The sequence below is a fragment of the Schistocerca cancellata genome, chromosome 3, assembly GCF_023864275.1.
Source record: "Schistocerca cancellata isolate TAMUIC-IGC-003103 chromosome 3, iqSchCanc2.1, whole genome shotgun sequence".
In the NCBI taxonomy this organism is placed as follows: Eukaryota; Metazoa; Arthropoda; class Insecta; order Orthoptera; family Acrididae; genus Schistocerca; species Schistocerca cancellata.
In genome coordinates this window covers 778,632,004-778,659,842 of record NC_064628.1, presented here as the reverse complement: position 1 = coordinate 778,659,842, position 27,839 = coordinate 778,632,004, and the positions used below count along the sequence as shown (strand labels likewise).

General features: G+C 41.1%; 1 protein-coding gene across 1 annotated transcript in view; it reads left to right on the top strand.

Moving 5' to 3' along the window:
- The window catches only part of LOC126176561 (uncharacterized), a 129,084-nt gene extending 119,654 nt beyond the window's left edge, over positions 1 to 9,430 (top strand). Inside the window, exon 5 of the mRNA XM_049923720.1 lies at positions 9,074 to 9,430. Coding sequence (XP_049779677.1) covers positions 9,074 to 9,430 — 357 coding nt within the window. The remainder of the gene's footprint in view (positions 1 to 9,073) is intronic.
- The last annotated feature ends 18,409 nt before the right edge of the window (positions 9,431 to 27,839 follow it).

Below are 27,839 nucleotides of genomic sequence, written 5' to 3'. Positions count from 1 at the left end.
ATCATTGATTCCACAAAACAATATTTTTAATTAAAATACTTTAGCACATTAAACAAAGAAATATTCACCCTTTAAACAAAGAATATTTAAAGGTAATCAATGTAAAAGTAAAAGATGATATTCACGAAAGTAGCGAAGAGAACAAGTATAAACCCCAGAATAATAATTACCATGCTGAGAATAAGAATATATATATAAAGTATAAACAGCTCTAAAAAAGATAAAAAAAATTAAAGCAAAAAATCTAAAAGAAGATCAAGACATAATTCTATTTAATAATCTAAGCACACCTACCAAATTTAATGATGGGGGAGCAGCTATATTTGATGATCTCAAAAGGAATCACCATAAAGCCATTCTAGGTATCAAATTAATTATACCCTTGTTAATTAATAATCTTCATCTACCTAAACGTTCATAAATAATATTAGATAAAGAAAACAATCCAGAAGAACATAAAAAATGACCAACCATTAAAGAAACAGAACCTATACAACCTCACCAATTTATAGTTATCAATCCACCAATAACCATTCTTATATGAGCAACAGAAGAACATGCAATTAAATACTTTAAATCAACCTGACGAAAACAAATAAATCTAACAATAACCCCACCAGATAAACCTAAAGATAATCAAAAATAATTAAACTTTAAACCCAAATAATAAATAACCTTTATAACACGAAAAATACCATAACCACCTAACTTCAATAAAACACCAGCAAGAATTATTCTACCTGAAATAGGGGCCTCTACATGAGCCTTAGGAAGCCATAAATGAACCAAAAATATTGTCATCTTAACTAAAAAAGCCAAAATTGTAAACACATAAAACATAAAATAATAAGAACCAAAATCAACCAATAAAGGAAAATATGTGTTAGAAAAATCATAAACCTTAAATAAAACCAGTAATAAAGGTAATCTAGCAATCTATTTTTTCTGTTTTCTATTTTTTCTATTTTCTAGATAACAGTGGACAGAGTGTCAGCAACACACACTGTGACATGTTACACAGTCATGTGAATCATGTTTGCAGCTACACATAAATGAAGCTCAACGTCATGTTCATTTGGAAACTCGGGAAGCAATTTCGAAAAACTGCATGCTGCATGCAGGTCCTCTGTGGATATCTTAATTACGCAAAAAAATGTCCCTTTTCTTTTGGTAACATGATCATACGTGATTTAGAATTTTTGAATTTTTACAACAGGGCTCCGTGCAACTAGGATGACCTGCTACCATAATGAATGAGAATGGTCAGATTACTGTTGTAGAGGCCATGAGGTGAGTGACCTCCATGGTTGGTGGTGGAGCTGGGCCTTCAGTGCTCAGGATGGTCATCAGCTCTCCACCCAAGGTGGGGTTGTATCGATGTGGTGGCTATGTACCAGATGGATTTCCGACCTTCAATCATAAAAACAGGAAATTCAATCAAATGTTTGTTCTCTGCCAAATTACTTCAGTGTTGATTGTATCATACAGTGGTCAGCACCCCCAAGATACTAGTTGGTGTTGGATGGTGAAGCACGATTAAGTCACAAGTGGGCTTCTGTCTGGCCCACATGCGGTGTCTCCCCTGTTTGACAGGTGGCAGGTGAAGCTATGTGGTTATAACTCCACTGGTACAGTGGTGTATCAGCTCACAGTCTCTTCGTTGTAACAGACTCCGTGAAGTCAGCCGTGTTGGCTGCGCAGTCGCGGGGGTCAATGCAGGACGTATCAAAGTGTGCAGAGACGAAGCATGGACCTCGGTGCAGATGGCAGCATCAGTACTGGCAGCCAAGAAGTTTGCTCACAAAGTGTGAACAGCAGCAAAGTTTGTCTGCACAGGGCAACACGAGCAGCAGCAGAGTTTACCCTCATACGGTGATGACAGCTGAGTGGCTAAGTGTCCCAGGTACAAACTGCAGATACCCATGGTACATGGCGTCCAGTGGATGGAGGGTTGACTGCAAGTGGCCCACTGGCTGGTAAGCATCACGTCAGCAGCATTCAGACTCAGGCAGACTCGCTAGCGAAGACAGAATATAGTAGTGGTGGCTTGAAGATCCAATTCAGTATGTTGACTGATGTAGACTTCTCCTTGTATCTGCTCCTAGTGGTGTGAGATATTATTTGTCTAAAATGAGCGATGCTTATGTTACCTCGGTTCATCACTATTGCTGAAATAACAACACGCTCTTTGTAGCAGAACGAGGTTCTAAGGCACATCCAGTGGTCAGTCATGACATCACTGCCTTGGTGGCCCAATCTTTCTCCTATGTGAACGGTACTGCAATCCTGCTGTGCTGTGATGGTGTGGTAACTGCTTTTCAGGAGGATCAGATGACGACTTCCGCAATGTTAGCAAAATCTGAATACAGATTCTTGTGCAAGAACTCCCACCATTGAGGCTTTTTGTGCCATGACGTCTCTCTGCTGAGTCATTCATGTGTCACTTCTGCTATGCCCGAGAGAGCCGTGGCACGACACTGTCTTCCAAATAGCAGTTTTTGCGTGCATCTGGTTAAAACTGTGAGTGCGACACATGGAGAACGATCAAGAGTAAGCAGGCCCCGTGAGTGACCCCCTGAAACTCTTTGGGATGGCCCAAAACAAAATATCAGATGCCCATGCAAGTATCCACAAATTCTTGTTAACCCATTGCATGTTTCTGGGAGAGAAATAATTGCACATTATTCTCCCTTTCATGCACAACTTTGTACAGTGCATGCAACACCAATCAGGAACGTTATTAAACTGTGTGGAGGCAAATCTGAAGACAAGATCAAACAGGGCAGAGTTGGAGAAGAAACTAGATCGTGACCATTTCTAAGGGACCAGTCCGATATTTGCCGTAAGTGATCCAAGGGAGCCATGGAAAACGTAATCTGGATCGTCATCGTCCTAGATACAAGCACAGGGTTTTAACCATTTCACCATATCGATCTAGTTCAAAAAATACCTGGTTAGCTCTTACTAAATGAAATGGCTTGGGCAAAGGGAAAGTAGATGAGAAACTTCGGTTCAATGATAGGGTAATGGGAGAAAGCTGTCCTAAAATATTGCTCAAGTGTGTGGGACCCATACCAAATACAACTAACAGGGTACACTGAGCGTATATTCCGATCCATGATCTGTGCCATGGATTTTCCGTTAATAGCTTCAGTTTCCCGAGATCGTGGGACTGTAGTCCACCGCCATGGTTCATGGATGATGGTCGATGAGATGCTGTAGCATGGCCTGTCTTATCACCGGACCTGAATCCATTGGATTTCCTGCCTTGGAGACATTTAATAGGCTCAATCCATCGACACTGTGCAGACGTTATGGGAGCGAGTGATCAAGGCACAGTCCGATTGAAGCCAGATGTATTTGAAAGAGCATGTGATTCACTGAAAAGAAGTGCTGAAGGATGTGGCAAAATGCCAGATGCGACACCGCATATGTCTACTTCTATGTAACAGATGGGAACGAGACTACAGACTGTGTCATACCTTAACAAATGATTCAAATGGCTCTGAGCACTATGGGACTTAACTTCTGAGGTCATCAGTCCCCTAGAACTTAGAACTACTTAAACCTAACTAACCTAAGGACATGAAACACATCCATCCCCGAGGCAGGATTCGCGCCTAGAACCGCTCGGCCACCCCGACCGGCCATACCTTAACAGGTATTGGTTTCTGGACATACTCTTATAGGATGTTTTCTTCTAGTTTTGATCAATATTACCTCCTGTAGTAAAATATGACGCTGTTTTTCAAGCACCTTGTGTACGAGGATGGTTTGATACGACTGGTAAAAAAAGTTTTTTCGTAAACAATCCGCCTAATTTCTCGACAGTGTCTCCTTTCAGGGATGTACACTTGGTCCAGCGATCGTCCAGCTTTTTCATCCCATCGTGAAAATAGGTTCTATCAAACTCTACAAAATGCTCGTTGATTGCAACTATCATATTCTCAATTTATGAAAATTTCTTACCAGCAATTCAAAATTTCAAGTTAGGGAACAGGAAAAACTCACTTGTGGCCAAGTCTGGTGAAAAGGGTGGATGAGGAAACAATTCAAAGCCCAATTCATGCACTTTCGTCTCTGCTATTGCTGATGCATGGGACGGTGAATTATCATGGTGTAAGAGCAATTTTTGGGTGCAAACGTTGGTATTTTTTAGCTAACGTAAGTTTGAAACGGTTCAACAAGAAGCATAATAGGGTCTAGTTATAGTTCTGCTTTTTCCCAATAATCTATGGCGGTTATTCCTCTGGAGTCCCAAAAAGCAATGGTCATCACCATATCAGCTGATAAAATGGCCTTTGTTTTCTTCGGTGCACTTTAAGCGACCTTTGTGCATTATTTTGATCGCCGTTTCGACTCGTGTGTGATGATGTATCCAGTTTTCATCAACAGTCATAAATCGGCGCTAAAAGTCTTGAGGATTGCGATCAAACATCGCCATATATTGTGTTAAAATGTGCCAGATGAGCTTTTGATCGACTGTTAGCAGCCGGCCGAGCTGGCCGAGCGGTTTTAGGAGACACAGTCTGGAATCGCGCGACCGCTACGGTCGCAGGTTCGAATCCTGCCTCGGGCATGGATGTGTGTGATGTCCTTAGGTTAGTTAGGTTTAAGTAGTTCTAAGTTCTATAGGACTGATGACCTCAGAAGTTAAGTTCCATAGTGCTCAGAGCCATTTGAACCATTTCACTGTGAGCAACTGCGGCACCCATTTCACACACGGCTTCTTCATAGTCAATTCTCTGTGCAGGGTGTTGTGCACTCGCTTAACTGAGCACTCTCATTAGTTTTTATTCAGCAGTCTTGCATTATCATATCATGGATTTTGTTATTGGTTCCCTTTCTAGCGACTTCAGTTGGGCGGTCGGTGCTTGCTTCGCTTTCGGTGCTTGTTGGACCACGTTTAAATTTGTCGATTCATTAGTGAATGGTTTTCAGTGATAGTGCAAACTGTTTTGATCTATGGGAAATCTAGCTCTCCAAATTAAAATGAGTGATAACAGCAAGAAACTCTGTTTTATCCATTTACAATCGCAGTCTGTAAGTAGGCTGTTTATGTGTTTGTATGTTGGTAGCGCTCTGTATTAAATCTCTGACTGCGCTGTGGCAATCTGTAAGAGACTCTCTGTGGCTGGTCGGACTCGCAGTTGGAGGTGGACAGCCAGCAGTGATGGATATTGGGAGTGAGTAGTGAGCAGTGATGGAGGTTAGAGGCTAATACACTCCTAGAAATGGAAAAAAGAACACATTGACACCGGTGTGTCAGACCCACCATACTTGCTCCGGACACTGTGAGAGGGCTGTACAAGCAATGATCACACGCACGGCACAGCGGACACACCAGGAACCGCGGTGTTGGCCGTCGAATGGTGCTAGCTGCGCAGCATTTGTGCACCGCCGCCGTCAGTGTCAGCCAGTTTGCCGTGGCATACGGAGCTCCATCGCAGTCTTTAACACTGGTAGCATGCCGCGACAGCGTGGACGTGAACCGTATGTGCAGTTGACGGACTTTGAGCGAGGGCGTATAGTGGGCATGCGGGAGACCGGGTGGACGTACCGCCGAATTGCTCAACACGTGGGGCGTGAGGTCTCCACAGTACATCGATGTTGTCGCCAGTGGTCGGCGGAAGGTGCACGTGCCCGTCGACCTGGGACCGGACCGCAGCGACGCACGGATGCACGCCAAGACCGTAGGATCCTACGCAGTGCCGTAGGGGACGGCACCGCCACTTCCCAGCAAATTAGGGACACTGTTGCTCCTGGGGTATCGGCGAGGACCATTCGCAACCGTCTCCATGAAGCTGGGCTACGGTCCCGCACACCGTTAGGCCGTCTTCCGCTCACGCCCCAACATCGTGCAGCCCGCCTCCAGTGGTGTCGCGACAGGCATGAATGGAGGGACGAATGGAGACGTGTCGTCTTCAGCGATGAGAGTCGCTTCTGCCTTGGTGCCAATGATGGTCGTATGCGTGTTTGGCGCCGTGCAGGTGAGCGCCACAATCAGGACTGCATACGACCGAGGCACACAGGGCCAACACCCGGCATCATGGTGTGGGGAGCGATCTCCTACACTGGCCGTACACCACTGGTGATCGTCGAGGGGACACTGAATAGTGCACGGTACATCCAAACCGTCATCGAACCCATCATTCTACCATTCCTAGACCGGCAAGGGAACTTGCTGTTCCAACAGGACAATGCACGTCCGCATGTATCCCGTGCCACCCAACGTGCTCTAGAAGGTGTAAGTCAACTACCCTGGCCAGCAAGATCTCCGGATCTGTCCCCCATTGAGCATGTTTGGGACTGGATGAAGCGTCGTCTCACGCGGTCTGCACGTCCAGCACGAACGCTGGTCCAACTGAGGCGCCAGGTGGAAATGGCATGGCAAGCCGTTCCACAGGACTACATCCAGCATCTCTACGATCGTCTCCATGGGAGAATAGCAGCCTGCATTGCTGCGAAAGGTGGATATACACTGTACTAGTGCCGACATTGTGCATGCTCTGTTGCCTGTGTCTATGTGCCTGTGGTTCTGTCAGTGTGATCATGTGATGTATCTGACCCCAGGAATGTGTCAATAAAGTTTCCCCTTCCTGGGACAATGAATTCACGGTGTTCTTATTTCAATTTCCAGGAGTGTAATTAACTGTGTTGGAGGTTTGCTGTATTAGCACGAGCGGACGATCTAGAGGTGTCCGACTTTGAGACTGAATATTATTCATGATTATTTAATTTTTGGAATTGGATGTCATGGACGATTATATAATTTTTGAACTGGGTGTTACATTCTTAAGGTAAATACATTGTTTGCTTTGCTACAAAATCTTTCCTTTGCTAACAACATGCCTATCAGTAGCCCTCAGTAGTTAGAATCTTTCGTTTACCTGGCAATAATGATGCTTGCGGCATTGCTGTAGTTCTGGTAATGAAGATTTTTGTGAGGTAAGTGACTTATGTGATGTGTAGGTTATTGCTATGATTTCCTCTAATTAAGGGGCATTGTTTTGTAGTAATTATTTGAAGTCAGGTTATCATTTTTTGAGCAGTCCGATTGCGTAGCGCTAGAATATTGAGGTCAGTGTTGACATGATAAAGAATAAGTAAAAAGAAAGTAGGTTCACTTGCATTCAGTTTCACTTAGCAGCAGAATTAAATAACGTAGAAGTTTCACCTTCTCAGAGATTTCAGAATGCGTAAAATTTTTATTAAGATGTTTCAAGTCGCCACACTGACCAATCATGACAGATGTCAAAAATGAACTGTGCGCTGTATATTGTTGGAATTCTGTAAAAGTTCCTTGTAATAATCAAACTTACCAAATATGAAGGTGCAACAAAAATGTTCCATTCTTTCATGGAAATTTACCAGCCATTCACACCACCCACGTACGACAGAGCCGACAGAGGAACTTAAGGAATCATTCTTACCACGCTTGTTAAATGAATGAGAAAGGAAGAACTGGGATATTCGGTACAACCAGAAGTACTCACTGCCACGCATTTCACTGTAGTATACACAGGAGATGTACAGTCATGCTCATAAATTAAGGATAATGTTGATACATGGCGAAACAACGCTCTGGTGGGCGGTTTGGGGGCTGAAATCACCTCGAGGTATGACCATGCGCAGTGTATTTGACCTGCGGTGGTCGCACGGTGGCGCTGGCAGCAGCCCACATACGCAGAGGTGTGTTGGTGCATGTCAGAGTACAGTGCAGCGAGTAAGTGTGCAGACGTTTTCAGATGTGCTGATGGTGACTGTGTGTTGAAAATGGCTCATAGAACACGTATTGATGACGTTATGAGGGGTAGAGTACTAGGGCGACTGGAGGCTGGTCAAAAACAGCAGGTCGTAGCACGGGCCTTCCGTGTGCCACAAAGTGTGATCTCGAGATTATGGCAACGATCACAGCAAACGGGAAACGCGTCCAGGTGCTACAGTACGGGACGTCCACAGTGTGCAACACCACAAGAAGACCGATATCTCACCATCAGTGCCCACAGACGACCACTGAGTACTGCAGGTAGCCTTGCCCGGGACCTTAAAGCCATTGGAACGGTTGTCTCCAGACACACGGTCTACAGACGACTGAACAGACGCGGTTTATTCGCCCAGAGACCTGCAAGGTGCATTCCACTGACCCCTGGTCACAGGAGAGCCCATACAGCCTGGTGTCAAGAACACAGTACATGGTCATTGGAACAGTGGTCCCAGGTTATGTTCACGGACGAGTCCAGAGTCCGAACAGTGATTCTCGCCGGGTTTCATCTGGCGTGAACCAGGAACCAGATACCAACCCCTTAATGTCCTTGAAAGGGACCTGTATGGAGATCGTGGTTTGATTGTGTGGGGTGGAATTATAATTGGTGCACGTACACTCCTTCTTGTTTTTGGCAGAGGAACTGTAACAGGTGAGGTGTATCAGGACGTCATTTTGAACCAGTATGTCCGCCTTTTCAGGGGTGCAGTGGGTCCCACCTTCCTCGTGATGGACGATAACGAACGGCCCCACCGAGCTGCCAATATGGAGGAGTACCTTAAAACATGAGATATCAGGCGAATGGAGTGGCCTGCCTGTTCTCCAGACCTAAACCCCACCGAGCACGTCTGGAATGCTCTCGGTCGACGTATCGCTGCTCGTCTTCAAACCCCTAGGACACTTCAGGAGCTCCGACAGGCACTGGTGCCAGAATGGGAGGCTGTATCCCAGCAGCTGCTCGACCACCTGATCCAGAGCATGCCAACCCGTTGTGCGGCCTGTGTACGTGTGCATGGTGATCATATCCCATATTGATGTCGGGAAAATAGTGGCGTTTTGTAGCACATGTGCTTCGGGACGGTTTTCTCAACTTATCACCAATACTGTGGACTTACAGATCTGTGCCTATGCTATAGCGCCAGTTTTGTGTAGTGCCTCGTTGCGTGGCACCACATTCTGTAATTATCCGTAATTTATGACCATGAGTGCAGAGAAGACACTTTTGGGAAGGAGTTGGCTACTCGACTTGTCTTATGCTATAAATTTTACACTGGAAACAAAAAACCTTTTTTCCTTGACGTTGGGCAGGTATGGACTGGGACACACGGCGTGCTGTCGCTGGATGACACAGAGGAGCTGTACCTGGCGGGGGGCCGCCGCATTGCGGTGCCGCTGTTCTTCTGGAAGCTGGTGCACGACCCGCGGTCGGGCACGGCGATAGTCTTCGTGGGGCTCAACAACCCGTTCGCGACGTGCAGGGCGGTGGAGGTGCTGACGCAGGTGTGCCCCGAAAACGTGTGCACCAAGGCGGGCTGGGCGAGGCGCAACTGGAACCGACCCAGCAAAGGTCTCATCACCTGCTGCTCTGCCCAAGAGCTGGCCGCCGCCGTGCCGGGGGCGCCACAGGTTAACGCTACAGGCCTCTTACGTGGGCCACGGGCCTGACCTGGACCCTGACATACGGCAGGGCCAAAGCAATGCCGGCACCTACTGCGGCCGACACCACCGTCACCTCTCGACTGAGTACGACATCTGTTGGTCTCACTTAGACTATGGTCGGACGAATCAGGTTGGAAGATGGATCGGATCAGTTCTACAAAATTCCTTCTGGCCGTCACATGCAAACTGGTGAAGGAGGTGCTACCATATCGCACCTCGGCAAGAAGAGTGACACAACTCAAAAATACAATACTTGAGAAAAATCGACTTAAAGAATACTATAAAACTTATATGAGGATGTAGGCTTTCTCGGTGAATCTCGATGATAAAATCTCCTCGGGTTGATAGCCGAGTCAATGCGTCCTTCTCTCGCGCACTGATTCGGCTGTCAACTTGAGAAGATTTTATTATAAAACTGCAATTGAAATAGTATAAGCGTCATTTAAATTTCAAGTAAGTAGTTTTGGCTGCAAATTCCATTATAGTCTATGTAACAGTAATATGCACATGTAGTTCTGTACTTGCCAAATGAGGCGGTCTGTTCCAAAACTTGCCTTATCCATGATAAGAAATTTTACAGGAGACACAAAAAACTAAAAACTTCTTAATACCGGCAGAAACTGTACTCTTTTCCTGGTAGGAATGCATAATATTGATAAATAAAGTCATGATTAATTGGGAATGTAATTATTCCCATCGAGAAATTGGTTACCTTGCTTTATATCCAGGATTAGACAAGTTTTGTTGCAGCACACTGCAAGTGCATAGTTCATGTACTCAGGAATATACTTTTTTGTACATTTGTGATAGTGCTGATGCACTCAGTTTATACTCATTTATTAGAACTTAAAAAACACAGTTCATAGTAAACAATAATGATTCTACATAATTATTCACAGAGCAGAATTCGAATAACGAAGTCTGTCAAATCCTCATTAGTTTCACAATATTCGTTGATTGTCTCTTCAGGGGAGTAATTTGTTTCTCCAGTATTGGACGCTAAAAAATTCTTGTTGAAAGCCAGTTCTTCATTCACCTTCCACTCCAATCCAAAATGTTTTTGTAGCTAATTCTCTACGTCCTTAATCCCGCTAGATGGTAGCACACTACTCAAATATGCCAATAATTATTTTTACTACCATTATTACTAATATTATTATTCTCAGTGGTTGTAGCTGAATAAATTTGTTCAGACCGTCATCATAACTGTTACAAAAAATGCTATTTCACACTCTGAGGTTTATCTGGATCCAAAAATTTGTAGGGAGTAAGTGTTGGGGCCATCTACTACAGATGATAAAGCCCTGAGAGTTTTGAAACTGCTCGTCACCATAAATAAAAAAATTATCTGCGCAAACAATTTATTGTATTACTAAAAATTTGTGAACACCTAAAATTTATTTTCAGCAGCCACCACCGCCGTTTTGTTAACTTTTATGCGTTCACTGATCATTGACACTAGAGCCTAAACCAGTCGTGTAAACACACTGCACAAATTTGACGTCTTTCTTACCTTTTATATTTTTCCTTGCTTTTCTTCCATAAAGCAGGATCACTTTTACGGCAACTTGCTATGCCTTTTAGAGCTGGAGTAATTCTTTCTTCCATCGTACTCCTATTTTGTCACAAAACTGCACACGTCTTCAGACTTTACCGACGACAGCTGTAAGAACGCGGGAAAAATATCGCGCGTTTCCTTTGACTGAAATATGAAGAATTTCATTGGCTGCTAGGATAAGGCGACTATTGGAACGACACTTGGAGTAAATAAGACAAGTTTTGGAACGATGACCGATTTTTAGCTAGTGATTTCTACGGTAAAGAACAACTTTTGAGTGAATATAGACTAATCAGTCAATGCGCCGGGTACAGAAGAAAATCTGAGTAGGCTTCACTCATTTCGTAAAAAAATTGGATAAGACCAGTTTTGGAACGGACCACCTCAAATGATAGGTGCTATCAGGTAATTATTAATTAATTCTTTCCATTGTGTCACTTTTCTTGATGTTCTAAAATCTTTTATTTGTTTTTGTTATGACCTCTCACGTAATACTTTTGCCACTTTTCCACCCCAGATAATGTACTTCGTTTTTACTTAGTGCAATGTAACACGACATTCGAACGTCCATCAGGCAAAATTAGTACTACAGTTGAAATAAAAATGGAATAACAAATTGAAATTGTCGTATAAGAGAGGTACAAAATGCAAAACTGTAATTTATGAAAATGAATACAGAGTAATAAAGAACATCAATTAGGTACAATTTAAGGAACGTAATTTACGAAAGCCGGTCGCTGTGGCCCAGCGGTTCTAGGCGCTTCAGTCCGGAACAGCGCTGCTACTACGGTCCAGGTTCGAATCCCGCCTCGGGCGTGGATGTCTGTGATGTCCTTAGGTTACTTATGTTTACATAGTTCAAAGTCGAGGGGACTGATGACCTCAGATGTTAAGTCCCATAGTGCTTATAGCCATTTTAATTTACGAAAACACAGAATGATAAATGGGCTTATATACTGTAGGAATACTTTTCGCCGAGAAAAGGGATTCAGTACGAACCTGTTTTATAACAGAAATGTTCGTCGTTTTTATCGTATTCTGCAACGCACGAAATTTCGTAACATTTACAAGAGTCGCAATCGTTAAAACAATTTCTGCTCTTTCAGACACGCGTGCATCTCTGAAGGATATTATAATGTAAGATACAGACACTGTATAAACACAGACATTGTAAATATCATTGATATTAAAAATTACATTTAGCTTATCTTCTACATGCAGAATGTGCGTCTCTTTGTGAATGACCCATGCACACTTGCTAGCAGCAACGCTGAAGTTACACTGTTCTTGTCGTGGCGAATCGTGAAGCAGCCTACAACAAAACTCACACAACTGTTCTGAAGTGGGCAAATTGCGAGACAGAGATGTGATCTTTTTCGTGCACATTGGGGCACTATTTTTCAGTCGCAAAAAATAAAAATTGCAGTTTTTTTAACTTGTGTCACTTTTCTGCCTGGGTTGCAATATGGTGGAAACCGCTGAACTTATACATCATGTTGAAAATGTAGAAGACGTTGTTACGTGAGTACATTGCTGAGTTGGAGTGTGTGAATATTTTGCTGTCGTTTTAAATTCTGTAAATGTTCTGCTTTGTAAAATAACTTTGGTTTCGAATGAATATATGAATCACAATTCGTTTAGTAATTTATTAAATGAAGTATTCGTTGCAGAGTAAGTTTATTTTCTGGAGAAGATGTTATGGCGTTAACCAGCACAGTAATAAACTCATGCAGCATTACCAACTTAAGGGAAAAAATTGTTCGCATTTCCAGCGAATCAGCTCAGTACATCAAGGGTGAATAGGTTCAGTATTTTGTATACCAGTTTGTTGAAATTATTATTTTGTTTTCATTTTTTGTTACAGATGGTAAAATACAAAAGAAAAACTTCTTCTTTGTACACTGAGAATGACATGTAAAAGACAACTAAAACTTACTGTGGAGGTAAAAGTCAGTGCAACACAGTGGTCTTCCAGCTACAGCTAACCGCCTTTTGAAACTGGTTTTCAAATCTAGAAATCTATTGTTTAACTGACTAGAGAAATTTAAAAAATGTGTCCTGCATAAATGAATACACAATAAATTTGCTTCACCTAAGGAAAGTAATCCGATTACCACTTATGTACAATGCAGTTGCATATGTTCCACCTCGGGAACAGCTTCTACACGCCACCACAGAATGAAAGTTAAGTCATTATACTCTATAACATAATTTACATATTTATAACAAGTTTTTTGTGGTACGTAAGAACGAGAGTAAAGTTGTTGTTATCTTAAACATAATTTAGATATCTAAAATAAGTGTCTCACGTTTCCCTTCAGATTACACAAATCTACAAGATTCACACCAAAACAAATTTTATAATCCATACCATAAAAAAGAAAAATTAATCTTATGATAAAGTGCATTGCATACTATCAAAAACAGCATATAACAAGATAAAATGTTAATCAGTACAAATTACAATGGCACGCCACCTTTGTGGCATGTGCACAGCCTCTTCGCTTACAGCTAAGGAAAATACAAGAGGAGATGAAAGTTTCAAGCTTCATCTGCAATTGCTAAATTATGATACAAACGAGACAAGTTATTCCATGAACAATTTCACTTTCTACAGATGAAGCAATGCAAGATAAGACAGCGTGATATATTCCTAGGAATAGACAAAGAAATAAAATAAATGGAGGTGTGACTATACAAAGTGCACAAAGGCAGTAATGCAACAGTCACCAGGGCCGCTCCACAGGAGAGGAATTATCATCAAGGCAAAAGCACAAAAAATATACAAATGTTACAATACAAGTCACAAAGACAGTTACATTAAAGAGGAATAGACATCATTAACAAAGCATCACAATATTAATTCTAGTATTAGCGTTAAACTACATGCATTCTGTTGTTGTGGTCTTCAGTCCAGAGACTGGTTTGATGCAGCTCTCCATGCCACTCTATCCTCTGCAAAATTCTTCATCTGTCAGTAACTACTGCAACCTAAATCCTTCTGAATGTGCTTCGTGTATTCATCTCTTGGTCTCCCTCTATGATTTTTATCCTCCACGCTGCCCCCAATACTAAATTTCTGATCCCTTGATGCCTCAGAACATGTCCTACCAACTGATCCCTTCTTCTAATCAAGTTGTGGCACAAATTCCTCTTCTCCCCAATTCTGCTTAGTACCTCCTCTTTAGTTATGTGATTATCCATATAATCTTCAGCCTTCTTCTGTAGCACCATATTTCGAAAGCTTCTATTCTCTTCTTGTCTAAACTATTTATAGTCTATGTTTCACTTCCATACATGTATACGCTCCATACAAATACTTTCAGAAACGACTTCCTGACACTTAAATCTATACTCAATGTTAACAAATTTCTGTTCTTCAGAAACGCTTTACTTGCCATCGCCAGTCTACATTTTATATCCTCTCTACTTCGACCATCATCAGTTATTTTGCTCCCCAAATAGCAAAACTTCTTCACTACGTCAAGTGTCTCATTTCCTAATCTAATTCCCTCAGCATCATCTGATTTAGTTTGACTACATTCTATTATCCTCGTTTTGCTTTCTTTTTTTGTTCATCTTATATCCTCCTTTCAAGACACTGTCCATTCCGTTCAACTGCTCTTCCAGCTCCTTTGCTGTCTCTGACAGAATTACAGTGTCATCGGCAAACCTCTGAGTTCATATTTTTTCTCCATGGATTTTAATTTCTACTCCAAATTTTTCTTTTGTTTCCTTTACTGCTTGCTCAATATACCGATTGAATAACATTGGAGATAGGGGACAACCCTGTCTCACTCGCTTCTCAACCACTGCTTCCCTTTCGTGTCCCTCGACTCTTATAACTGCCAACTGGTTTCTATACAAATTGTAAACAGCCTTTCGTTCCCTGTATTTGACCCTGCCACCTTCAGAAAGACAGTACTCCAGTCAACATTGTCAAAAGCTTTCTCTAAGTCTACAAATTCTAGAAACGTAGGTTTGCCTTTCCTTAATCTATCTTCTAAGATAAGTCGTAGGGTCAGTATTGCCTCATGTGTTCCAACATTTCTACGGAATACAAACTGATCGTCCCCGCAGTTGACTTCTACTAGTTTTTCCATTCGTCTGTACAGGATTCGTGTCAGTATTTTGCAGCCGTGACTTATTAAACTGATAGTTCTGTAATTTTCACATCTGTCAACACCTGCTTTCTTTGGGATTGGTATTATTATATTATTTTGAAGTCTGAGGGTATTTCACCTGCCTCATACATCTTGCTCACCAGATGATAGAGTTTGTCAGGGCTGCCTCTCCCAGGGCTAACAGTAGTTCAAATGCAGTGTTGTCACTCCCGGGGCCTTGTTTCGACGTAGGTCTTTCAGTGCTGTGTCAGATTCTTCACGCAGAATCATATCTCCCCTTTCATCTTCATCTACGTCCTGTTCCATTTCCATAATATTGCCCTCAAGTACATCACCCTTATACAGACCCTCTATATACTCCTACCTTTCTGCTTTCCCTTCCTTGCTTAGAACTGGTTTTCCATTTGAGCTCTTGATATTTATAGAAGTGGTTCTCATTTCTCCAAAGGTCTCTAATTTTCCTGTAGGAATTATCTGTCTTACCCCTAGTGATATAACTGTCTACATCCTTACATTTGTCCTCTGGCCATCTCTGCTTAGCCATTTTGCACTTCCTGTCGATCTCATTTTTGAGACGTTTGTGTTCCTTTTTGCCTGCTTCATTTACTGCGTTTTTATATTTTCTTCTTTCATCAATTAAATTCAGTATCTCTTCTGTTACCCAAAGATTTCTACTAGCCCTTGTCTTTTTACCTATTTGATCCTCTGTGGCCTTCACTATTTCATGTCTCATAGCTACTCATCCTTCTTCCACTGTATTTCTTTCCCCTGTTCTTGTCAGTCGTTCCCTTATGCTCTCTCTAAAACTCTTTATAGCTTCTGGTTCTTTCAGTTTATCCAGGTCCCATCTCCTTAAATTCCCACCTTTTTGCAGTTTCTTCAGTTTTAATCTACAGTTCATAACCAATTAATTGTGGTCAGAGTCCACATCTGGACCCGGAAATGTCTTACAATTTAAAACCTGGTTCCTAAATCTCTGTGTTACCATTATATAATCTATCTGATACCTTTAAGTATCTCCAGGGTTCTTCCATGTATACAGCCTTCTTTCGTGATTCTTAAACCAAGTGTTAGTTATGATTAACTTATGCTCTGCGCAAAATTCTACCAGGCGGCTTCCTCTTTCATTTCTTAGCCCCAATCCATATTCACCTACTACTTTTCCTTCTCTTCCTATACCTACGATCGAATTCCAGTCCCCATGACTATTAAATTTCTGTCTCCCTTCACTATCTGAATAATTTCTCTTATCGCATCATACATTTTTTCATTCTCTTCGTCATCTGCGGAGCTAGTTGGCTTATAAACTTGTACTACTGTGGTAGGCATGGGCTTCGTGTCTATCTTGCCACAATAATGCATTCACAATGATGTTCATAGTAGCTTACCCGCGCTCCTACTTTTTTATTCATTTCAAACCTACTCCTGCATTACCCTATTTGATTTTGTATTTATAACCCTGTTCACCTGACCAGAAGTCTTGTTCCTCCTGCCAACAAACTTCACTATTTCCCACTATAGCTACCTTTAACCTATCCATTTCCCGTTTTAAATTTTCTAACCTGCCTACCCGATTAAGGGATCTAACATTCCACCCTCCGATCCGTAGAACGCCAGTTTTGTTTCTCCTGAATAGCCCCCACCCGGAGGTCCGAATGGGGGACTACTTTACCTCCGGTATATTTTACCCAAGAGGATGCCATAATCATTAAACATACAGTTAAGCTGCATGCCCTCGGGAAAAATTACGGCTGTAGTTTCTCCTTGCTCACAGACATTCACAGTACCAACACAATAAGGCCTTTTTGGTTAATGTTACAAGGCCAGATCAGTGAATCATCCAGACTGTTGGCCCTGTAACTACTGAAAAGGCTGCTGCCCCTTCAGGAACCAAACATTTGTCTGGCCTCTCAACAGATAACTCTCCATTGTGGTTTTACCTACGGTATGGCTATCTGTATCGCTGAGACATGCAAGCCTCCCCACCAACAGCAAGGTCCATTTTTCATGGGGGGACATTCATTCTACACCTGGAAAAAGCTGAAAAAGAAGCATAACTCACATGTTTAACTATGTGTTTCACATCAAATTATAGCTACCACAGTGAGAAGAAAGAAGAACATTATTCACAGAAATTGAAAATATAGTCATCAATTATGTCCCAAAACATCCATGTCCCACTGAAGGACATAAACCGTTTCAGTTAAGATAAAAGGAAAATTACAGTGTATAATACTTTTTTATCGAAGTGCATACTTTGTTACCTGTAGAATGTTTATGCTCCTTTCCTAACTAACATACACTGAAAAAGGAAGCAAACAAAATTTACAATTATCATTCTCAGATTCCAGGACACCACTATCCATCTCCACACAAGCTCTTATTTAATCAATCCTACAATGTCTGCACTTCATTTTTTATCAGTTCCTCTGCATATTTCATTGTGCATGGACTGTGGTTTCTCATCTCTGTAAAATTAAATCTCAGTTAGTTTCCTTCTAAACCTCCAATTGCATACAAGCTGTGAATCTTACTCTAGGTTAAAGTTTAATGCTTTATCCTTATTCAGCCAACAATATTCTTATTAATTTGTTTCAAAGAACAAATAGGCTGCAGTGCTCCAGACAGCAGAAAAAACATTAATGTTCTCACTATGGCATACAGAATTACTCTTTCATTCACAGGCAATCACAAAACATCATCATAAATTCACATGGGCCTGGTCCTATTCCTTCAGACACTAGAAAACAAATCCCTAATCAAAATTACAAGATCCAGCATTGTCTAGTCTTCCAGACTACTGCACAAGACTACAATTACAACAAAAAGCGTCACCCAATAACAGTCTCCAGCCAATTGTTAAACGAATAATCTTTACACCTCCTACTAATCCCAAGACAACATAAAACCTTAAAACCATCATGTTTCATCCTCTACCTTAGAGAAAATACAAAAATCCATCACCGATAGTATCATAAGCAATAATCAATACAGCCACAAATGAATTAATGTCATCATTTAATTCTGAACATCCTTACAAACAACTTTGCACACAAACACAGTCTGGAGAAACCATTATAAAACATAATCAGACGTCACTGGAGCAAAACCCCACATCAATATCTTAATTGCTATTATCCTTTATGGCTCATACAACTAGAATTAATCAATTTACTCTCACTTCACATGGATAATAGACTTTCTCACAGATGATCAACTAAATCAAAGACTTTCACGCCAAATGCAGTGATAATAAAAGATATATACTCACATGGACATAGGACAGGGCCAAAGTAGTAAACATCACAGAAAATAAAAGGTGAAATGTGTACTGTCACAGCTTATGTAACCTTATGCTCCCTACAAGGATCACATATGCAGTCATCATGTGCCCTCAGGATTAAGATAGTAACTTCACTACATATCAGTTTCACATTCATTGTCACAGTTTACGTGTTAATCATAGAAGTGGCAAAACCTCTTTCACATTACCTAGATAGATCACACAAACCAAACACAACCAATGACAAAATCAAAACTCAATTGTCAGTGTACAAGAGCAGGATCAAACTTGATGGAAACAACTGTGCAATCATACACTCAGAACTGTTAATTCAAGAAAATATAATGTTTTACAAAATGTAAGATCATGACTAACCTATCTTGTCTAAGGACTGGTCTCTACCGAAGAAGGCTTTCACTCATTCACAGGAAAACTTAATCAAACCAAAGAAATAATAAAACATCAAGAAAAGGTTACATGCTCTGGGCATAAATTTTTCTGCATTTCATTCACATCTTGTACCAAACCCCACTGCACAGAGAATATCCACTCATGATCACATATAACAGTTCCAGACGCACAATAACCAAAAACATTATCAGTTCACTATATCATACAATATTCAGACATGTCTAATACCATTATATTAAAATGTTCATGAAACTCACATGACGAAGCACCTACAGCTACTCAATACTAAAACAACCATATGGAACAACACTGTATAATATCAAACCAGACATGACACTCAAAGAAGAGATCGCCTAAACTATAAGGATAATGAGCTTATCAATGGATAAAATAAAAGTAACAAAATATGCAGAACATATGGCAACCCAATTCCTAGTCAAATTATCATTTTTAAGATCACTACACACGACCTCACTAACCCTTATAACTGAAAAATCACTTAAACTATCTCATCAAACCCAATCTTCAAGAACACTAAATATTTCTCATTCCATAGATGACTCTCAAATGGAAAAAAAATTATCTAAATGCTTGACTGATACCTCACTAATATAAAAGATCCTAACACAATAAATATATTGCACATAAAATACAATATATGGATGCTGCCTGGTTACACAATAAAGATAAAGTGAAGCAATTTGATTACAGAAAAGTAATTTCATATAAAGACAAAATCACGGGAATTGCAACATGATTCGTTAAACTCACCAACTCTCAAACAGATTAGAGTTCCACTTCTCTTGGTAGCAGCACAGTGATTGAAATCGGACACTACATCACATCCATCTGCCAACAGAAAGAAAGAAGATTATATGTTTCAGAATGTAAACGACAAGTTTGGGAGCTTAGGCCTTTGTTGGCACATCATTTAGAAAGTCACACTCATTTTCAACAAAAGGGTTGCAGTAGTTGTGAACTCACTTCTCACTAGTAATTTAATCACTACTGGGGTCTCCTGCTGTTTCTCAATCAAATTTACACGTAAATGATACTAAACATTTATTGCAACCAATGCTAACTCAGGTTCATCTCTCAATTCCAGTCTGTTATCTACTGTGTAAGCAAATTTAGCCACAAACTCCTCATGAAGAACTGTAATCTCATCTCGTACAACAGTTTGCTCTTGTCATTCACTGATCTTATATTTTCATTGCTTTTTTGTTTCCCTTATCAATCCCTTAAGACCACTCTGTCTGGCCACATATTTCTCTCTAGATTTTGTAATCAGCCTTCAGTTCCTCACTACTCTCCCTCATTTGTTCTCCTATTCTGTCATAAGCAGCCTTCTCTTCGTTTATAATTCTCTCATTACAGGCCTCAAGAATCTCCCCTATATGTTTCCCTAACAAAGCAACCAAGCCTTCTGTATCTATACTTATACCTGTGTAGGGTGGAGCAACATGCAGTGCAGGCACTTGAATGTTCTCCATTCCAAATTCACACCAAAGGATAGCATAATAAATCATACACATACTAGTGTCAAACAAGAAGCAAATGATCATTACTTGTAGAGAAACGACCAAACATTCCACAGTTAAAACACAACAGTGACTCAGACCTCAACAGAACACAACTATTTCAGGTTTGAACTACTCTTTCCTAAGTAAATAAATTAAGCAAAATCACCAAAACCATTAATTCCAGTCCATTTAGAGCCTTCACGACATGCAAAAATGACCATTTCAATGTTTCAAATCCACCTATTGCAGTAACCCACAAGTGTTCCAAAAGTGTGCTTCACTAAGGAAATTAATTCAGAGTGCAGAACAGACTTCTACAGAACAAGTACAGTTCCATTTAACTAACAATGAAATTCTCATATGTTCTAGAAAAGAACATACACTCCAAAAAAGAAAAGCAGACAGAGGGACAAAACCCCACCACCACCCTTCCTCCATCTCCAACTCAGCATCCCACTCCAATCTCCCAGCCAGTTCCCATGACCCTTCAGTTCTAAAGCATGTGACCAAGAGCAGCGTAAACATGTCAAACATGCGCAATTTTCTACAGTATAGGTTATGTGCAATATTATGTATAGGACAACAAATGGCTGAATGAAAAGAACACAGAAATGAATGTAAGTAAAAAGCAACAACATGTAATTGTAAACAGAAATTGCTAGATCTAAATGAACTGCAAAAATCTAAAAAATGTATGGTATAATTTTAAAAATTTACATGTACTGTAGGCCACTGAAGATGCCTAAAATGAATAGACAAAACACGTTGGGTACTCAAGAATAAATTTCAGCTGCAAAAGACGAAAGTTTTCTTATCTTTATGATGAAATATAATTGAACTGTATTGTGATTAGAAATAGAGAGCACGTTGTGACCCCAGTACTACCTGGGTGTACATCTATGATATCAGAGCATGGAACTTCGACGTGCATGCAGATTCTTGTCATCCCTATAGTTCGCCATGTTGTAATTCGGCAACAAAATTTGCAGAGGCCTGTACTTCATTAAGAATTCGTTACATATTTCTTGCCATGAATATCAGCATGTGATGATAAGAGTCGGGAAGTATTTATATTTTGAATTCTCATGACACTTCGTGGCAGCCATATTGTAATTAGGCAAGAACGAAATTCCATCTTTGGTCGGCTTGTTCAGACAACTGGTGTTTGACATCCATACAGCATAGAAATCATTAAGAACCTGAGCCCGGTAAATCGTTGCAACAGACCAGCGACTCAGAACTCGCGTAAAATGAAATTGAAAGGTGATTTTTAGTGAACTGCTCTTACACTGTTGTACTGTATTTCTTATGCACAGTTTGGCAGGAAGTTGATTCTATCTTTGGAGAAAACTTGCTGTGACACTTGAAGCTCTTAATGAGACAGGCGACTTAAACAAGAAAACTATGGGAGTGGAGCTTCTAAAACTAGCACGTGTGACAACGTTGAATGTGATGCTGCGTCAAACAGTACCCGTTTACTGTATGGTCTTTCTGGTTGGTGGTTTGTCTGGTGACCTGAATGACTCGCATGAGTTGATAGAGGCTAAAACCCTGTGACGAAATCAGAACTCTTGCTTCTTGACTCGTCATTTTAAAGCTGTTTGGACCTCATTCGTGATGAAAGTGTATGGGGACGCTGTAACGGACATCAGCAATATGCAGCGTTGTGTAAAGAAGTTTGGTGACAGAGAATTGCATGTAAATTGGATAGCGACAGGCCGACAACATGTGCCACAGATGCCAATAGAGGACGTGCTGATGAAGTGATTTGAGGAGAAAGATGCGTTAGAGTTCACAATAAACAGCGAAACATCTGCAGCCGTACTTAAGAAACGTCAAACTGGCTTAACGATCTTGCAAATGCGTACAAATGCTTGGCGACTATGTTGAACGATAGTGTTGTGCTGAGGACAGTTCAGAGTACGATGTATATTAATTCCGCTGTTACATGTTCATTATTAAAAATTTTATGACACAGGAGGCGTTCCTTTCTGTTTCATCCTCATTTCAAATATTAAGTATCTAAATCATTGATGGTTACAATGTGTGTGTGTTTATGGTATACAGTGTATCTTCACAATACAATGTCCTTCGGACGTGCATGCATGTCACTGACAATTACAGCTGTGGTAAAAATTTTGAAACAGATTCGCCTTCCGCGACTATGCATTGACGTAAGCTGTTTGCGATACATGGAAACTTGTGCTGCATTGGAATTTGAACCCGTACTTCCCACTCATCGTGAGCAGTTCCCGTAACCACTTCGGCTTTCCGAGTACGCCTCCAGGACTGATCAAAACTTCTATATTTGACATAGGCACAACCCTTATGGTACCACAATTTGATTCCCGCACAGGGAGACAAACATTATGTTGTCACTACAGCTTGTCGCCACATGGATACGTCATTGATGGTTACAATATTTGTGTTTGTGCAGAGTCTGTGTCTTCACAATGCTGTAGCTTTCAAACTTCGACATGCAGGCAAGGCTAACGACAGTGATAACGTCACAAAAAGTTAAATAACATCTAACCCTATAGTGCAAGACAAAACGAGAACGAACAGATAATTTCAGAGAGGTACATAAGTTTGAATATGAATATAAAAATGTAAACTGCTAATGAACTATATATGATTAGTATTCTAAATTCTTGTCTTACTTAAATTATCACACCGTATAGTTTACCATGTCCTTATTTGTGTCCTTGGTCACTTTTTTTTTGTACATTAGGGTGTGGACCAAAGCATTCTTCTGAGCCTAAAATTTCGTTTCCCAGTGCTGGAGACGTCCTCCGAGACTCTAAATACTCAGACAGCAGTTTCGTACTTAATCAACCCTAGCAAGACAAACAGTAGGGTCGTGACGTCATCAGACCATTGTCTGAAGGCGTAATTTCAATGTTGGGCCTGTGACGAGGCAAGCTGCATGGCGCCAGTCCAAAGATATTCTTTTTATGTAACTGGATATAATGATTTCCAAAGACACCTATGCAGTGGCATTCTCTCAGAGTAACTAAATGAAACGCCTTCCGAAGATGCCTCTCCAAAAGTATTCCTTTAATGTGACTGATGTTTTCCAAAGACACCTGTCCAATGGTATTCCTTTAATGTAACTGAATGCAATGCTTACCAAAGACACCTGTCCAATGGCATTCATTTACTGTAACTGAATGCAACACCTCCCAAAGACGCCTGTCCAAAGGTATTCCTTTAATGTAACTGAATGCAACGTTTTCAAGTAGCACATCTGCTGTCACACGATTACACAGACACTTTTGAAACTGTTTCATTCAGTTACATTAAAAGATTTCCATTGGACACGTACGTGCGTACTGCCATGTGGATTGTATCGTCACAGGTACCACACTGAAATCGAACATTAAGGTCACGTGTATTGCGGAACTTGTAGTTTAGAAGAATAGGCGCTGCCAAAGCTATTTTTGTCATTTTGAATGATTCTTTTGTCTTAAAGGATTCTTCTCTGCACAGGTTGTTTTGATGTATTTGAGGGATTTAAATCATAGAAGTTGTTTGCTGTAATGCCAGATTAGGCAAACAGCGCGCATTATTCCCTACCGTAAGTCCAAAACAGTTCGACTTGTTGAGCTTATTTAACTTTGAAACTGCTGTATGAATCTTAACAACTTCTGACTATCTCTCCAGCATTAGGAGATGAAACGTTAGTCACTTAAGGAGCCTATTCCCCATAAAACAAAAATTAGTTAAAGGAGTTTTTTCTCTTTCTCGTACGTACAAGTTGGTTCGTTTAGAAGAGTCAGTATTTCGCGTTCGGTCATTTTCTACCTAAATTTATACACCCACATTTTCATCTTTATTGTGCAAATGCCGGCCGCTGTGACCAAGCGGTTCTAGGCGCTTCAGTCCGGAACCGCGCTGCTGCTACGGTCGCAAGTTCGAATCCTGCCTCGGGCGTGGATGTTTGTGATGTCCTTAGATTAGTTAAGTTTAAGTAGTTCTAAGTCTAGGGGACTGCTGACCTTAGGTGTTAAGTCCCGTGGTGCTTAGAGCCATTTGGACCATTTATTGCACAAATAGCTATAGACTTCGTGCTAGAGGCTACATTTCACTGCACCACAACATTGAACTCTGCTCCTGCTCCATTCGCAGATGGAGAATGACTGCTTTTATGTTTTTTTGGGAGCCTAATTTCATTAGCACGATCTCTGTGGGACAGATACGTAGCGGTCAGAGCATTCGTGGTTTCTGCGTTGAAATATGGGTCTTGGAGTTTTTCAAGCACGTTATTGAGAGATGTATGGGGTCTTGATTCGAGTCTGTCCTAATACTGCCATGTTGAAAGTAAGCATTCTTCAGAAACATTTTTTCTTGGAAAGAGAATGCTCAGTTATTGGAACAGTCATAGATTTTTTTTTTTGTCACATAGGAATCTGTGCCAATACGCCGTGGTCGTGATAGCTTGATATCAGCTCTGCTAAGTCTTCTATACGAGACTTTCATTTACATTTGTACTTTAAATGAGGCTCTTATCAACACTAGCTGTGCTGGGAAAAGAAGACAAATTTCATGATAAAATAACAGATAGCAGATACGAAAGAAGGTTGTATTGTCACGTGCGCGTCTATAACATGCACCATTCGTTAAAACTAGGTATTTAGATGCTAATAAATATTTTCAGTGATTGCATAAAAAACTGTTGAGTCCAGCTCGGAGCTCTGTTACCCTCTGCCCTCCCAAAGCTTGTCGATGTGCTTTTCTAGTGCTGTAGCTCTTTTGTTAGGCAATTTGCACTCAACAACTTATACTTTACAGGTGTTCAAAGTTTCGCCAGGTACCTTATTATACAGGGTGTAAATTTTAAGTTGACAAACCAGAATAACTCGAAAAATAAGCTTCACACGAAAAAATTTGTTGAATCCAAAGTTGATTGTTTTCGAGGGGGACATGTGTTGGTGCTAAAATTAGCCCGGTTACTTAGTTAGTTAGCTAGTCAGATTATTTGTTTGATGATTTAAAAAAATGGTTCAAATGGCTCTGAGCACTATGGGACTTAACATCTGTGGTCATCAGTCCCCTAGAACTTAGAACTACTTAAACCTAACTAACCTAAGGACATCACACACATCCATGCCCGAGGCAGGATTCGAACCTGCGACCGTAGCAGTCGCGCGGTCCAGGACTGAGCGCCTAGAACCGCTAGACCACCGCGGCCGGCTTGATGATTAAAAGTTGTGTGGCCTCATGACCACGAAATAAACAAAACTTATCCGAATCTGCGTAAAAAATTAATATATGTGGGTCAACATTTGTAAAACTCTAATTCCTCTCTCTCAAACCCCATCCTATGGTGAGAGAGTGATAGTTTTAGGTTTAGCGAATCAAAATTTACGAAGTAAATAAGTATTTTTTATTTATCCGTAACCATTTTCCACGCAAAAATGAGAACATGGATTTTCTTGAATTACAGCGCGAACTACCAAGAATCAAAACAGATGTTTAAGACAAAAAAAAATGGTTCAAATGGCTCTGAGCACTATGGGACTCAACTGCTGAGGTCATTAGTCCCCTAGAACTTAGAACTAGTTAAACCTAACTAACCTAAGGACATCACAAACATCCATGCCCGAGGCAGGATTCGAACCTGCGACCGTAGCGGTCTTGCGGTTCCAGGCTGCAGCGCCTTTAACCGCACGGCCACTTCGGCCGGCTTAAGACAAAATGTACGTAGTTTTTAATGTAGAATCTGATTCTGCAATAAAAAATGGGAGTTCCCTTTTCAGATTTTAAAGTTGCCTCCCGCTTCACCCCTAGGGGGCTGGAGAGGTGGGCTAATTTTAGCGCCAGCTGACGTCCTCCTCGAAAATAATCAACTTTGGATTCTACACATTTTTCCGTGTGAAGCTTATTTTTCGAGCTATTCTGGGTTGTCAACTTAAAATTTACACCCTGCATAATCCTTTGATGCTAGCAATTTCTAATAGCAACCGGTCGAAATTTTGCACGGGTTAGACACTTGACTCGCGATTCAAAATCTCATTGCCCATCTACACTGAAGTTTTCCTTGATTTCCTCAAAATCTCATGAGACAAAGGGCGGGGTGGTTATTTTGAAACGAATACGGCCGATTTCCTTACCCATCCTTGCCCTATCCTGGTTTTCACTCTGTCTCTAATGCCCTCTTCGTCATGGTGGCGCGAAACCCTAATCTTTCATCTTTATTTTTGACAGCGCCTTTCCCTAGCAGTCTCATGTACCTGCAATGTCCATGCTCGCAGACTGCAAGGTCTCAGACAGTATTTTATGAGGGTTGCCCTGAAACTAACGCACAACATTTTTTTCTCAGCCGAGAACAATGCAAGGAATGCGAAAGAATACGTGTGTATTATTTGAAGTCTCCTGAATGCGTGCTCCGTGTTTCCGTCACTTTCGACGGATAGCGTAGCTGCAGGACAGTTCAAAATGGCGTCTGTAGGTGATGTACGTTACAAGCAACGTGCCGTCGTTGAATTTCTCACTGCAGAGAAAGAAACTGTGGGGAATACTCACAAACACTTGTGCAAAGTCTATGGAGCATCTTCTGTCGACAGAAGTGCAGTTAGTCGCTGGGCACGAAGGGTGAGTTCATCAGAAGGCGGTTCGGCGGAGCTCCACGATTTGCAGCGGTCGGGGAGACCATCCATGGCTGTCACTCCTGCCCCCTCGGAGTTCCACTTGTGAGGGCCATTAAAGGATGCCATTCGTGGAAGACATTTTGAGGACTAGGAGGAGGTGATTCATACAGTGAAGCTCTGGCTCCGCCACCAGGACAAGGATTGGTACCGACAGAGCACACACGCCCTTGTTTCGCGCTGGAAGAAGGCCATAGAACGGGACGGAGATTACGTGGAAAAATAGGGTGTGTAGATAAAACACCATTCTTTCGTGTGTGTAATTCCCATGTTCAATAAAGAATTGTTGAAGAAAAAAGTGCAGTGCATTACTTAATTGGCAACCCTCGTCATTCTTTCAGCTGGTTTGTACTAAATCTAAAAAAAATAACGTAATGTTTTTTAAGATCTATTGTTACACTTCATCATATTTCATACTCTTACGAATTATATTTGTGAGAGCCTTAACAACATCAGTGTTGCATTGAAAGTACTCATGAAATACGTTTTTAAATCCTACCACTGTAGCACGCTGTGAGTAAGAAATCTGTATATGTTCTCAAGCATTTGGAAATACAGAGATGTTTCTTGATTAATCTCTTAGTTTCTACAATACTAGTTAGGACTTAATTTAAATTGTGGCTCGATTATTTTTTGCATACCACTATATACGCCACACTTAGTGGATGGTACGTCACATCTCTGGTCTCAACACTTATCCACATGTAGCTTCTTTCGATGTGTATGTTTGTTTAACGGATGCTTGTATACTAATGCCGCTTCATTTTTGACCTGAGTAAAGGAGGTAAATGATTCGCATATCTTTATATCAGAATGATCTCCAAAACAATAATTCAGCAAAGCGAGAGACGTCTCTTGACTAATCGAGT